The sequence below is a fragment of the Littorina saxatilis genome, linkage group LG16 (assembly GCF_037325665.1).
Source record: "Littorina saxatilis isolate snail1 linkage group LG16, US_GU_Lsax_2.0, whole genome shotgun sequence".
Taxonomy (NCBI): Eukaryota; Metazoa; Mollusca; class Gastropoda; order Littorinimorpha; family Littorinidae; genus Littorina; species Littorina saxatilis.
In genome coordinates this window covers 27827415-27841626 of record NC_090260.1, presented here as the reverse complement: position 1 = coordinate 27841626, position 14212 = coordinate 27827415, and the positions used below count along the sequence as shown (strand labels likewise).

General features: G+C 42.9%; 1 protein-coding gene and 1 long non-coding RNA gene across 2 annotated transcripts in view; both read right to left on the bottom strand.

Annotated features, from left to right (window-relative positions):
- Window positions 1-14212, bottom strand: part of LOC138950740 (uncharacterized) — a 238231-nt gene that overhangs the window by 17339 nt on the left and 206680 nt on the right. The gene's annotated exons all lie outside the window — the stretch shown is intronic.
- LOC138950717 (UDP-glucuronosyltransferase 2B33-like) lies at window positions 947-4455 on the bottom strand. Its single transcript, XM_070322438.1, has 2 exons — window positions 3232-4455; window positions 947-2003 (listed from the first exon to the last, which is right to left on the bottom strand). Exons 1-2 carry the CDS (start codon window positions 4438-4440, stop codon window positions 1680-1682), a joined length of 1533 nt encoding a protein of 510 aa, XP_070178539.1. The 5' UTR covers window positions 4441-4455; the 3' UTR covers window positions 947-1679.

Below are 14212 nucleotides of genomic sequence, written 5' to 3'. Positions count from 1 at the left end.
AACAGTCAGGTTATTATACGTTATTTGAATTTTGCGTGTTTGACCAAAATATGACATTTTACACAGATCGAGACAGTCATTGTTCTCCGAGACCGCGATAGCGGTCGAGGTGAACAATGACTGTCGAGATCTGTGTAAAATGTCATATTTTGGTCAAAAACGCAAATAACATTTATGTACATACAACTCTCCTGTGTTCACTTTCAAGTGAATAACTATCGTTCTGATATCATTTTAAAGTGAAGCTAAAGAAACCTGGTATCGGCACTGCTGTGCATCTCCTATGATCTCAATGGTATCAAGGCACGCCTTTGCCGCGACAAGGTTTGCCGATACCGGCACTTGTCTTGTCTAGACAGTGACGTCATTCATAGATGACGCCAATCATAAATGACGTTTGTCAAGGGAACTTATGCTTTCAAGTGTTGCTGCTTCCAGTGACAGGAAGGTATAGAGATTGATCATTGTATACAATCAATTTATCATTGTATACACAAATTACACAAACGTCATCTTGTGAGGGACCAAAAAATATTGAAACTCTCGGATGATTTTTTTGTGTGGTATCAACCTCGACCTACGGTCTCGGTTGATACCACAAAAAAATCATCCTCGAGTTTCAATATTTTTCGGTCCCTCACTCGATGACGTTGTGTAATCTCTATGTATCGATCGAATTCCTTTCAGGTACTTATGACTTTGTTGTTGTTTTGACGATTGAACGAGCACACACACACATGCATGCAATCCACATGTATGCAATCAAACACATAAGCTTCATATTTGGGCGTTTCAGGTTGACCGAAACTTCAAAGGAACTACAAAACACACGTCATGTACTGACTTTGTTGTTGTTTTGACATTGAACAGCACACACACATGCAATCAAACACATGACGTGTGTTTTGTAGTTCCTTTAAAGTTTCGGTCAACCTGAAACGCCCCAAAAATATGAAGTTTTGTAGGTCTCTGACGTCACATGGCTCAAAGAAGGGAAATCCAATGTCAAATCGATACATAATAAAATATCCTCAAACAATCAGTCGGCTACAACACAACAATATCCTCTCAATTTGAAAAACTACACAAAATAAACCAAATTGTGCAAAAAGCAAAATGAGATGAAACGGAGCAAAATAGGGTTGCAAAAGGGGGGTAGGGGTTGTGTGTTGGGATGTTAAGAGGAGGAACGTTCAGTTTCAGTCATTTACACCATTTCCAGTCCCACTGTATCATCTTCTGAGATCATGAGTTTTTGCTTGTACTTCTTTAGAGAGAAAATAGCAGTTATACACAAATGGCGAGCAACCTCTTTGTGGATTTAAAAAAAAAAGCCTCGCTTTTGCTTTGGAAGAATATTATAAGATGATATTTAAACAATTCTACTCAAACGGCACTTAGCAGTTTGCAAGCTTTCAGGGCTCCCCAAAGCGCGCGTCCATGCGTCCTATACGCACTAGAAGCCGAAAACACGTACTAAAAATTTATGGAGAGGGTCCCGGGACGCACTAGACTTTAAAAGAGCGGGTCCTAGGACGCACTGAATTCCTTTATCGTGCGTACAGTAGATACAATTCTCAGACTGCAACATTCTGCAGTGGGCATCCATGGACCCTCTAAAAAGTGAAAGTGGGGGTCCCGGGACGCACTAAGAGGGGCGTCCGTAGGGAGCCCTGCCTTTACTCCCTTTTGAATTTGGTTTTGCAGAACCTTCTACAGAGATATTTTAGGCAGCAGATCAGCAACATCAGGAGAACAACAACAGTCCCACCAATGATCCCAAGAACATCCAGCAACAGGAACTGATACAGAGGCATCTCCTGTCCCGAAGACCTCATGTAGTCTCCGCCATACTTCATCACGTGATCAAGCCAGTAGGCCGCTGACTTCACGGGGACGCCGTTCAGTTCCCGGAAGAGCGTGGATGCCTTGGTGATGTTCTGCTTGTAGTGTGGGTCTTCTATCAGGTGTTTGATCGTGTCGGCAAGTTCTTGGTCACTGATCTAAAAGCAAAAGTAAAGGTTTGTTCTCAGGTATTGTGTCGTGGTAGCATCTTTAGCATTTAAGATCAAAACAAAAATGTAAAGAGAAAATGTCGAAGACTGTGTGAAATTGCAGGAAACATATCCGACAGGCAACAGAGACGTCAACTGGCATAAGTCGGTCACGTACTCAATAGATTGGATTCAGCAAAACCGTTCCACCTCACATAACGAGAGAGAGAGAGAGAGAGGGGGAGAGAGAGAGAGAGAGAGAGAAGGAGAGAGAGAGAGAGAGCGAGAGAGAAAGAAGGAGAGAGAGTGAGCGAGAGACTCAGACTCAGACTCAGAACTTTACCACAAAAGGATAAAGGTTTTAGGCAAAGCCTATTCTTCCAACCTGTCCTTTATACAACACATAAAGACAGACGCACATTACAAATATAAATTCAATCATATAAAATACAGAAATACATTGTACAGAATGCAACACAATGTGCATTTAAGGAATTACATAAGGAGAACTCAAAAAATTACAAAATTACAATGACATAGTTATACCTTTCATTTGGGAATAAGTTGCTCCGATCAGCTACACATCCGTTAACATTAGTACAACATGTTTAACAAAATAACAATCGAACAAGACATTTCATTCACGAATGATGTGTGAACGTGACTGTCTCTTAAACATTTTCACTGAAGTTGCATTTCTTATCTGTTGGGGTAAGGAGTTCCAGAGAAACGCTCCCGAGAAGGCTAAGCTCGATTTGTAGAGGTCTATGCGAGGTATAGGAGGGATGATTTTTTGGGACCCATATCTTTTTGTGGCATGTTTGAAATGTGATTGCAAATATTTAGGACAGTCGTCATTTAGAATTTTAGAGAGAGAGAGAGAGAGAGAGAGAGAGAGAGAGACAGTCAGACAGACAGAGAGAGAGAGAGAGAGAGAGAGAGAGAGAGAGAGAGAGAGAGAGAGACAGAGAGACAGACAGACAGACAGACAGAGAGACAGACCGACCGACCGACAGAGAGAGAGAGAGACAGAGAGACACTGAGACAGACAGACAGAAACGTACACTGACAAAAACAGACAGACAGATAGATAAACATACAGGCAGACAGGCAGACAGGCCTCAAAAGTTGGAGAAAGACAGGAAGACAGTCATATATAAAAAGACAAAGAACAGACAGAGACACAGACAGAGATTGAACCTGCAGTCATATTTCAACATGCTGCCTTTTCACGTACCTTCCGTATGTCCCTGGTGGTGCCGAATCCTTTCGCTTGCATGATGTGCGCGTTCTCATGCTGATCAAAGAACAGGGGCAAACCCAACATAGGTACACCGTGGTACACGCCCTGGTACACCCCGCTTTTCCCGCAGTGAGTCACGAACACCCGGCAGTTGCGGTGAGCAAGAAGTGCGTTCTGAGGCAACCACGATGACGTCATAATCTGCTCAGGGTCGGGTGACGTCACATCGAAACGGAACACAACCTTCAAAGGGCGCAGCTTCAAAAAAGCGGATATCAGCTTGTCAGTGATGTTCTGAGGCATGTTCTTTACCATGGAACCAAAGGTCACCACAACAGCTCCGTCTTTAGCGTTGTCCATGAAGGACTGGAACCTGGACTCCAGAGGATCTGGAGGCGCGGCGGCCATGCTGCCGATGTACTTGACGTTGGGCAAGGTAGGGTAAGGGTAGAAGACCACAGGGTCTAAGTGCACCAGCCACAACTCGGCACGTGCTACCAGCCTGTCCAGAGAGACGTATGGCATCTCTGGAGCGTAGCGCGCAACGACATCCTCATAATGCCACGGCGGCCTGTACATTAGCTGAAACAAGAACAGCAGCGTGTTCTTCAGTCTCTCGGGCAGAGTCATGTGCTGGTTCAGCTCTGATCTGAAAGCCGGTACCGTTGCCGGGGAGAAAGCCGTTCTGCGATCAAAGGGTTCGAAACTGAAGTCCACGCAGGCGAAGGGAATCTCTAGTCTGTAAGGAAAAACCACGAACATCTTGGCGATAAACCCGTTGTCGTCAAACACGAAGAGATCTGCGTGCACAGCTTTCATCTGTTGAAACAGTTTTTCGTTGCTGAGGATGTTGTGAGCAATAACGTGGTACCGTTCACACAAAACACTAAAAGGCATGCTCTCCTCGGCGAGGTAAGACTTCAGGAACAACTCGTCAACGATGTCGTCTTCGATGCTGTAGCCGGTGTGGAACTGGATGACGGAGATTCCTGTGGTGTTGAGAACGTTCTTGTCCACCATGATGTCAGGTACCACCAGCCAGACCTGGTGACCTCTGTCCAACATGGCGCGTGCCATCTGCACGTGGATGTAGGCCTGGCTGGTAATGGGGAAAGGCATGAAGATAACTCTACTGGCTGAAGATGAGTGTAACAATACCAAAGAGACGGCCGAGAACATGAAGCACAGCGACATGGCTGTCATGGTTGTGGTGGGAAATTTCCTTTCGATCTTAGTGCTGGAATTCTCGCATGTGATTTTCCTCTGGAGGAGTAAGCACAGCTCGTTTATTATCTGTGCATAAAGTCACAAAAATATATATGGCTCGATTCGGAGTTGCAACTCATTAAGCCTATAAAAAAAAAATAGGTGTGGTTACGGTAACCCGACCTACCCTATTTTTAGGGGCCGATCCTATAACTTTTTATTACATTTGTCAAAAAAAAAAAATTTAAAAAAAAACCGAGTGCAAAAAACTCAATGAAAGCGAAAGCGCCCGAGTCGCACACTTATTTCCCTGTCAAGTAGGTTTAATTTGTACACATTAGAAAAAAAAGTTAAAAAAAAAAAAAGTGATTGCCTACCTACCTACCCTATTTTTTTTGGCTATGTTACCGTAACCACACCTTTTTTTTTTTTTTGCCTTACAGCTGACAGAAGACAGAAAATATATACTGTGCACAAAAAGTATCGCATAGTTAGTTTGATGAATAATTTTATTGACATTTCATTCTTTCGAACAAACAATACATAAGTCGGACAGAAAAGTTGTTGAGCTTTTTCGATAGCACAGATGCATGTCTTTATTTGCTGGACTTTGCAGTTATTCATTGAACGTGACCTTCACACAAACCAAGGTCAAAGTCAGTAACGAGTATGGCTTCCACGTGAGTCAATTACAGCCTGGCATCTCCTTGGCATGGAAGCAGTGAGTCTTCGAAAAGTCTGTTGAGGAATGTTGTCCCACTCTTGCTGTAAGGCCTGGAAGAGTTGTCTCCTGTTGGGAGGGGCGTTAACTCTCGCATTGAGCCTTCTTCCCAGTTCATCCCATGCGTGTTCAATTGGGTTCAAATCTGGGGAGAGAGAGGGCCAGGGCAGAGTGTTCACGTTGTTGGCGGCCAGGAAGTTTGTGGTGAGTCTGGCGGTGTGGGGTCTGGCGTTATCATGCTGGAACTGAGCCCGTGGCGCGGCCAGGAGGGGCAGGGCGTGTGGCTGCAGAATGTCCTGCACGTAGTGCTGGGCGTTCAGACGGCCTGGAACTTCAACAAGCCGGCTCCTGCCCGTGTTGGTGATGGCCCCCCACACCATCACGCCCTCACCACCATGAGGAGGCGCCTCATCTACGCACTGCTGGTGGTAGCGCTCTCCTTGCCTCCTGTACACCCTCCTCCTGCTGTCGTGATGTTGCAGGAGGAAATAAGACTCATCGCTGAAGACAACGTGGCGCCAGTTGTTGGCAAGGGTCCACTGGAGGTGCTGGTTCGCCCACTGCATCCTGGCCTGGCAATGGCGGCGAGTCAGGACGTTGCCCCGGAGTGGCCTGTAAGCGTGTAGACCAGTTGTATGCAGGCGGTTCCGGACGGTCTGCACGGAGATGCGGCGGCCACCAGGCAGTGCCCTAGCGGTCACCGAGGCTGACTGGAACCGATGCCTGAGATGGGTGACCCGGATGTAGCGATCTTGCGCCTGTGTCGTCACTCTAGGTCGTCCTGACCTTGGCGCGGGAGCTGACGACCCAGTTTGTTGAAAACGGTGCCAGAGGCGAGAGATGGTGCTCTGGGACACCCGCAGGGCTCTGGCAACCTCGGATTGGCTCTGGCCTGCTTGAAGGCGGCCAAGGGCGTTCTCTCGTACTGAAGCGTTGAGTTGTGACATTTTTCATTTCCTCAAGGAATGGCCGCATCAGTCAGAATTGCTTCGCTTTTTATTGCCCAAGTTGGCACATGAACTCAGCTAACCGTACGCGAAATTTCGAGTGAAATCTCCAAAAAAAACCTGCAGTACAGGAGCACAAAACAACAAAATGTGCGTTTTGGCCTCAAAATGGACATCTTGCACATGCGCGGTGAATTTTGCTCACTCAATCGACTATCGGGTTTAATTAATTGAACTGCAAAAGCTAGTTTCGAGGCGTTCCAATCAGAATGTTTGTCTGGAACTTAGAACTATTCACCTATGCGATACTTTTTTTGCACAGTATATGGGTGTTTTCAAAAATGTACGAAAAACGTGTCTTTGATTTTTTAGATTAATTCAGAAAGAAACATGTCCTATCTATCTTAGTATAATACATATTTTTTTTGTACAAAAATGAATAGACAACAACATGAACATTCATTAAAGTACATTCTTGACACTTGAAAGTTAGTTTTGCATGGTTTAAACATGTAGGGGTATCTAAAAATGCCTGTCTTTTTGAAGGCACTCAAAACTTCCACCACCTCTACAAAGAAGAAAAAAAAATTGTAGACCATTAAAAAAATATCCAAAAAATTGCTTACGGGAGCACATTTGGATTATTGCAACAGATGTCTACTACATTGGGGTATGCACGTTAAAAATCCCACGATTGACAAAAGGGTCTTTCCTGGCAAAATTGTATAGGCGTAGATAAAAATGTCCACCAAAATACCCGTGTGACCTGGAATAATAGGCCGTGAAAGGTGGATGCAGCGCCTAAAGGCAGTCGATCTACTGGCCGATGTGAATGCGTGATATATTGTGTAAAAAATTCCATCTCACACGGCATTAATAGGTAACATGCGCCTTGAGTCGCCTTGTGTGGTGAGATACGTGCGCGATATAAATCCTCGTAAATAAATAAAATAAATAAATTTTGATTGTAAGGTTGACCCAGACTCTGATCGTGGACTTAAACTCTCAAAAATGAGTGTCTCTCACTTTTTTGTCAGTGGTGTTACCAGAACAGTTAAACAGACCCAAACAATGAGTACTGCCACATACTTCTTTTGCGTGTATAATTGTTGATTATACGTGTGTCCCTGTGGGGAGGCAGAGAGAGAGAGTGAAAGAGGACGGTGTTGACGTTGGTGTGTGGGGGTGTGCCAGAGAGAGAATGCAAGACTTTTTACGGGATCATTTCTTATAAAAAGACAACTCTGTTATGATTATCAAATATTACTGTTTTTCAGGTAATCTTATGTCATGGCTCTTTTTGCTGCGGAAATACCTAATGCACAAACGTATCCTGTTGTTGTGAGAGCAGATGGTGATTGTCTACCAGCATGTGGCAGTGTCTACGCTTTTGGCCATGATCAGCGACCAGCAGAACTTAGAGCCCGCATTGTCCATGAACACGCGTGTCATTCTGAATACTATTATACATTTTATGTGGGCGCCCAGTCATATGGGCATACAAGGCAACGAAGCTGCTGACAAGGCAGCAAAGGATGCTCCGGAGATGGCGGTTCCACCTCTTCCTGAGCAATTTGTTTTTTTCACCGACCTTCGTCGGAAGACCCTTTTTTACAGTTTAAAACTCTGGCAAGACCGTTGGTCCACCTGCAAGGAACATAAACTGTATAAGATACGCCCTGAGCTATCAAAGCCCTTCCTTTGTTGGCTGCAAGTAGAAAAGACGAAAGTGTTCTGGCTAGGCTACACACTGGTCACACTTATACAACGCATGTCCATCTGCTTAAAAGAGAAAAGGCACCATGGTGCCACGCCTGTGATAATAGTTTTTCTGTGAGCCATTTTCTCACGGAGTGCGCTGATCTGTATGATCTACGAGTGAAGTATTTTGACACTTCTAGCTTGAAACATATTTTTACAAAGGTCAGCTCTGCAGCTCTCTTTGGATTTTTAAAGGAGTCCTTGACACGTAGGGTTTCGGGTGACGTTCCTAATTTTGTTTAGTAACATTGGTTTATTTTAAATATTTGTAATGTTAAACTTGTGGGGTCCTGATTTGGCCGATATGGTCCGCTGGACCAAAAAAGCAACAACTAACTAACTAACTAACTAACTAACTATTCTGAATACTACTGGAAAGAAGAAAACCTGAGGAAATGCTTCGAGACCAGCAAATAACGCAGAGGACACATCATCAAGAGCTTTGCAATGTATTCTGACGAATACCTTCCTGGAATGTCCCTGGACGAGAACACCGTAAAACGAATATAGGAAGCAGAAGTGATGAAGATAATAAAGCAAAAAACATTCATCGGTATACATGCAGTCAATGCAAACAAGCTCGAGTTACGACAGCGTGTTCACGCATTCGAGAGATTGTTCAACTCTAATGGCTTCGCATGAACGAGGACAGAACGATAAGTGATACATGTGATCTGATAATGAAACGGAGATAAAAGGAAAACAAGTAGTCGATGAACTGACTATGAACGAACATACGTAAAAAGAACGAGCCAATATTTGTAATCATCAATAAAAGATCTTAAAATAATCGAGAAGCGATTCGTGAAGTGGGTAGGGTGAGAATGTTTTAGACAGGTTTGTTGAATATCACACCCTACGCTACAAGTTTATATATATATATATATATATATTTTAACCTAATTTCTTGGTTAAAACTTGTCTAAATTTCTAAATTCTTTCTTAATAAATATCAATTCTACACTTTGGCCTTAAATCAAAGTGTTTCCCTTCACAGATATCCTCTTGGGGTTGTCAGATGAGGGTAGTCTCCCATGCCAACAGAAGCTACCATTCAGAGAATGGTTTGCTTCTTAGTTGGATACCATGGGTTGAGAACTCTCGCCATCAGTACCACCTGACCACTGATGAGACACAATAGTGTCGAAACACGTGTCTGGTCTAGGTACAAATACAATGGTCCTCCTCAGGACTAGATTACCTTGCGATACGTCCCCCACAAAGGGACTTTGCTCTGTAAATCTCGGTCCCCTGCTGACTTTCAATTGTTTTATATATATATACATATATATATATATACAGGGTGGGCCACAAAAAGAGGGACAAAATCAAACTCTCATATTTTCTAAGAAAATAATTGTTTCTTTCTGACCAGAATGTCCTTTGTTGTTGTTAACCACACTACCAGTGTTTCTGAACTTATCAACCAAGCGTGTGATAGTATGACGATGTGGTATTTTCTTTCCAGGGTGTTCGCGTCGAAACTGTCTTTGAACCAGAGTAGGCGACTTACAGTTCCACAATCTTGGTCCTCTCTTCGACGGAAAAGTGATCGTAGGGGTCCATTCTTCTGTCAGATAAAACTTACAGGTCTTCTGGATATATCACCTGAAAATCAGAAAGAAACAATTATTTTCTTAGAAAATATGAGAGTTTGATTTTGTCCCTCTTTTTGTGGCCCACGTCATCCAGCAGCGCGGGGCCTGGATTGAACATGTCATCAATTACTGACAAGAGCAACCAAATGTTCTTCGATTTCGAAATGCTTTGGTATAATAAAAATTTGAGATGTTGTCCACATCTGGTGAAAAAAATCTTGCGAAAATTCTTGTATTTGTAGAAACTATTACAGTTTCTTTTTGTCCCTCTTTTTGTGGTACACCCTATGTACACAGCTCGTTTATATATTATATGGACGTCTGCACGTGTTGACATGAACATGACGCACTGGATCCCAAACCACTTCACACCGGGTCTACCATATTCACCAACTGCTGACTGCACTCCTAATAAAGTTCCTGAGTAGTTGAATGTGCTAGAGTCCAGCTAGGTCACTGTACTGTTCGTGCCAGAACGTTGGGGATTCCACTACTGATCTGTTTCAGAACGTTTTATTGTTTGTCGAGACATCTAAAGGCAATTTGATGTCAGTGGTGTTACCATGCCTGTAATGTTACTGTTTAAAAAAACTGTGCAGCTTTAGTTGTTTTAAAGATAATCCTATTTATGCTTTGTCTTCGCCGTTTGAGGAAAAGAATTGTATTTCTGTCAAACAGTAAGTAAACACTGCTGATCGTTTTTGTACGTGTAACTTTTGTCGAAACCAGCCAAGGCAATTTGGTCTCAGTGCTGTTACCATCTGTCAGTAATTTTGCTGTTAGAATCAATAATGTTACAGTGCAAAATGTTTGCAGCACATTTCTGTAGTAATGCTGAAAATAAATAAGATTTTTTTTCTTTCCTTGAATCATATAAAATTGCGATTTTGCTAGGCCTGTGCAAATTCACTGCGCTATCATTACAGTTTATTTTGTGACAAGTTTGCATTTTGTTTGGTCAAATTGTGGAGTTAGGCTTAAAAGGTGGAAATAAAGTAAAAATGTCTTACTATAAGCAAGTTTGTTTGTTCCATTTAATTAACTTTACGTTTAAAGTTAAAATCAGTTCATCAATCAAAGTTAGCTAAGGATGGTCAGTTGTGTTATGAGACGTCAGTCATGTTACTCAGTCGTGTTACTCACATGTCATTGGTGTTACTGAGGCTTCTGAATGCAGAATTTCCAGGAAGATATCATTCTTTTCAGTCTGTTTATCTTTTGCTCAATGCTCTCACAATACCGAAGTCCACGCAGGCGAAGGGAATCTCTAGTCTGTAAGGAAAAACCACGAACATCTTGCCGATAGACACGTTGTCGTCAAACACGAAGAGATCTGCGTGCACAGCTTTCCGTTCTGTTGAAACAGTTCTTCGTTGCTGAGGATGTTGTGAGCGATAGCGTGGTACCGTTCACACACAACACTAAAAGACATGCTCTCCTCGGCGAGGTGAGGCTTCAGGAACAACTCGACAATGATGTCGTCTTCGATGCTGTAGCCGGTGTGGAACTGGATGACGGAGATTCCTGTGGTGTACGTGAGAACGTTCTTGTCCACCACGATGTCTGATACCACCAGCCAGACCTGGTGACCTCTGTCCATCATGGCGCGTGCCATCTGCACGTGGATGTAGGCCTGGCTGGTAATGGGGAAAGGCATGAAGATAACTCTACTGGCTGAAGATGAGTGTAGCAATACCAAAGAGACGGCCGAGAACATGAAGCACAGCAACATGGCTGTCATGGTTGTGGTGGGACATTTGATTTCCTTTCGATCTTAGTGCTGGAATTCTCGCATGTGATTTTCCTCTGGAGGTGTAAGCACAGCTCGTTTATTATCTGTGCATAAAGTCACACATTTAAATATATATGGCTCGATGCTGTAGCCGGTGTGGAACTGGATGACGGAGATTCCTGTGGTGTACGTGAGAACGTTCTTGTCCACCACGATGTCTGATACCACCAGCCAGACCTGGTGACCTCTGTCCATCATGGCGCGTGCCATCTGCACGTGGATGTAGGCCTGGCTGGTAATGGGGAAAGGCATGAAGATAACTCTACTGGCTGAAGATGAGTGTAGCAATACCAAAGAGACGGCCGAGAACATGAAGCACAGCGACATGGCTGTCATGGTTGTGGTGGGACATTTGATTTCCTTTCGATCTTAGTGCTGGAATTCTCGCATGTGATTTTCCTCTGGAGGTGTAAGCACAGCTCGTTTATTATCTGTGCATAAAGTCACACATTTAAATATATATGGCTCGATTCGGAGTTGCAACTCATTACAGCTGACGGAAGACAGAATATAGGTCATTTTGCGTATGAGTGTACGCACCCCTCCCCCCACCCCCCTGTTTTTCTGTTTTGTTTTGCTTGTTTGTTTGCTTAACGCCCAGCCGACCACGAAGGGCCATATCAGGGCGGTGCTGCTTCTGTTTCAAGCTGTCACAAAGAATATAGGCTAGTGGCTTTGACTGACTGTAGGGGAAGGGCTCCTAATATGGACCACGTTTTGTTTCATGCTGATAACTAGCTTGTTTTCTTGCGAAGAAGTTTCACTTTGTGTTTGGTAGTCCTTCTCTCTTAGGTTAACCGTTAGGTCTAATTAGAGTAAAATAGCTTTGATAGACATTCAGCAAAAATTGAATACAGAAAAAATCACAAAGGGTCCATATTAGGAGCCTGGGCGCCTAATATGGACCAGTGAAGCGGCCTTCACGAATCACTGTAAAAAGCCCCCTATATTTCAAAATAACATGATACAACTTTGTGTACAAGTCAGCCTAATTAAAATATGCTCTAGATTTATCTGTTTTGGGTTGATGAGAGCATTATTTGAAGCACACCAGAAAACTAAAGAAGCTTATGAAAAACAGAGTGAAAATAAGTGAAATTATCAACTTCCACGAAAAGAAGACTTTTTGTTGCATTTTGTTTAAATCTCGAGGGCTAGTTATGTTATTTCCAGCAAGCTTTTGAATGAATTAATGAAAAAAAGCCTTTAGCTTTTATTTTATTCGATTAGTTGAAGGTGGTCCATATTAGGGAACTCGCATATATACTTTGAGATTTTGCTATTTTTTTTGTTGTTTACAGTAGAAACTCGGGGTCAACACTGCTAAAATGTAACAAATACGGTTTTAGCTGTCATATATAGCAATTTTTGTGTGATAAAAGCTTTGGCTGTGGACAGAAACGAGTCCGTTTTAGGCGGCAAATTTAGAGTGAACGCTGCCAAAAGTGAAAAGAAGAGAAAAAGCCTAACGGTTTTGAGATTTCTGTTTCTGCAACTGTTTAGACATGTGCAAGTTATCCAAAGAGAGTGAATACAGCGAATAAAACCTTTTTGAGCGCTCTAGCGCCGTTAGTTTGTCAGAACAGGAGCCGGTCCATAATAGGAGCCCTTCCCCTATATATGGTACAGTGCATACTGGGGTCGAGGTGACATCCACGCCAACCGCATTCCTCCCTGGCAGTTGTGTGTGTGTGTGTGTGTGAGTGTGTGTCTCTCTGTCAGTGTATGTTTATGTGTGTGTCTCTCTCTCGTCCTCTCTCTCTCTCTCTCTGTCTGTCTGTCTCTCTCTCGCCCTCTCTCTCCCTGTCTCTCTCTTTCTCTCTCTCGCCCTCTCTCTCTGTCTCTCTCTCTGTCTCTCTCGTCCTCTCTCTCTCTCTCTCCCTCACTCTCTCGCCCTCTCATCTTTTACACGAACAGGCAGACAGACAATCGCTATGTCATTGTTTCTTTGGAACAGACAAAAGGCGAGCACACATGGTTTTATTATTAGTTATGTTAATTCTAGTTATTGTAAAGCGCATTGAGCATATATATGATTATGCGCTATAGCAAATGTCCATTATTATTATTATTATTATTATTATTATTATAATTATAATTCAGCATGTCACGGGGACAGGTTTACAGAGAGACAAGCAGGGTTTGATGTAACGTATCACTGATAGCTGTTGCACAGATGAAAGATAACAAGCCTATTGTTTGTAACCGGCAGCCAAAGTTCACGTACGATAACAAACAAAAGCGCAATCTGATTTCATGTCACATGCACTATTTGAACGACGCGGTCGTTGGCCTTAAAAACTTGGGATGGCTGAACCAAAGAGCAAACAACAAAGTATAAATTTCTTGAGTCACTTTAAAAGAAAAACGCGTTACATATCAGTGGCAGACGACATTTAGAGACAAGTGGGTGGCGTCAGAATGTAGATTACACTCTCTGTACTCTACAGTTTCTGGTTGCTATCGCAGTCTCTCATTTTAGCTACAAGTTCAAGGTCTTTTCGTTTTTAAAGCTGTCGCCGTCGATGTTTTTCATAGAAAAAATATTCCATTTAATTTTATGTATTGCTGAATTACTTTTTTGAGCAATGACAGTGAGTACAGTTTCTTGTCGATCTCTATGTCCAGACGAATATGAGTGTACTTGCTAAACACGTAAAGCCTATATCATTATATATATATATAAGCCTATATATATATATAAAAAAAATATTAAAAAAACCAACAATCCAGATTGATGAGGTTATCTGTTGTAAAGTAGACGAGAGGACAGTTTTCAATCACAGTTGGAGACAGACAAAAAACACAGAAAACACACATTCAAACAAGTCGCGTACGTAAGGCGAAATTACTACATCAGGCATGGGAATTGAAAATTGTAAAAAAGGCAGAAAATTTATAACTGAAGACGCGAAGCGTCAAGTCGACGGCGCGAAGCGCCTAGCCTTAC

Excerpts from the sequence above, each read along its gene's own strand:
- LOC138950717 (XM_070322438.1), bottom strand. The coding sequence starts at position 4,440 with ATGACAGCCATGTCGCTGTGCTTCATGTTCTCGGCCGTCTCTTTGGTA. Across the intron at positions 2,004-3,231 it reads CCACCAGGGACATACGGAAG|ATCAGTGACCAAGAACTTGC; the intron begins GTACGTGAAAAG and ends TTTTGCTTTTAG.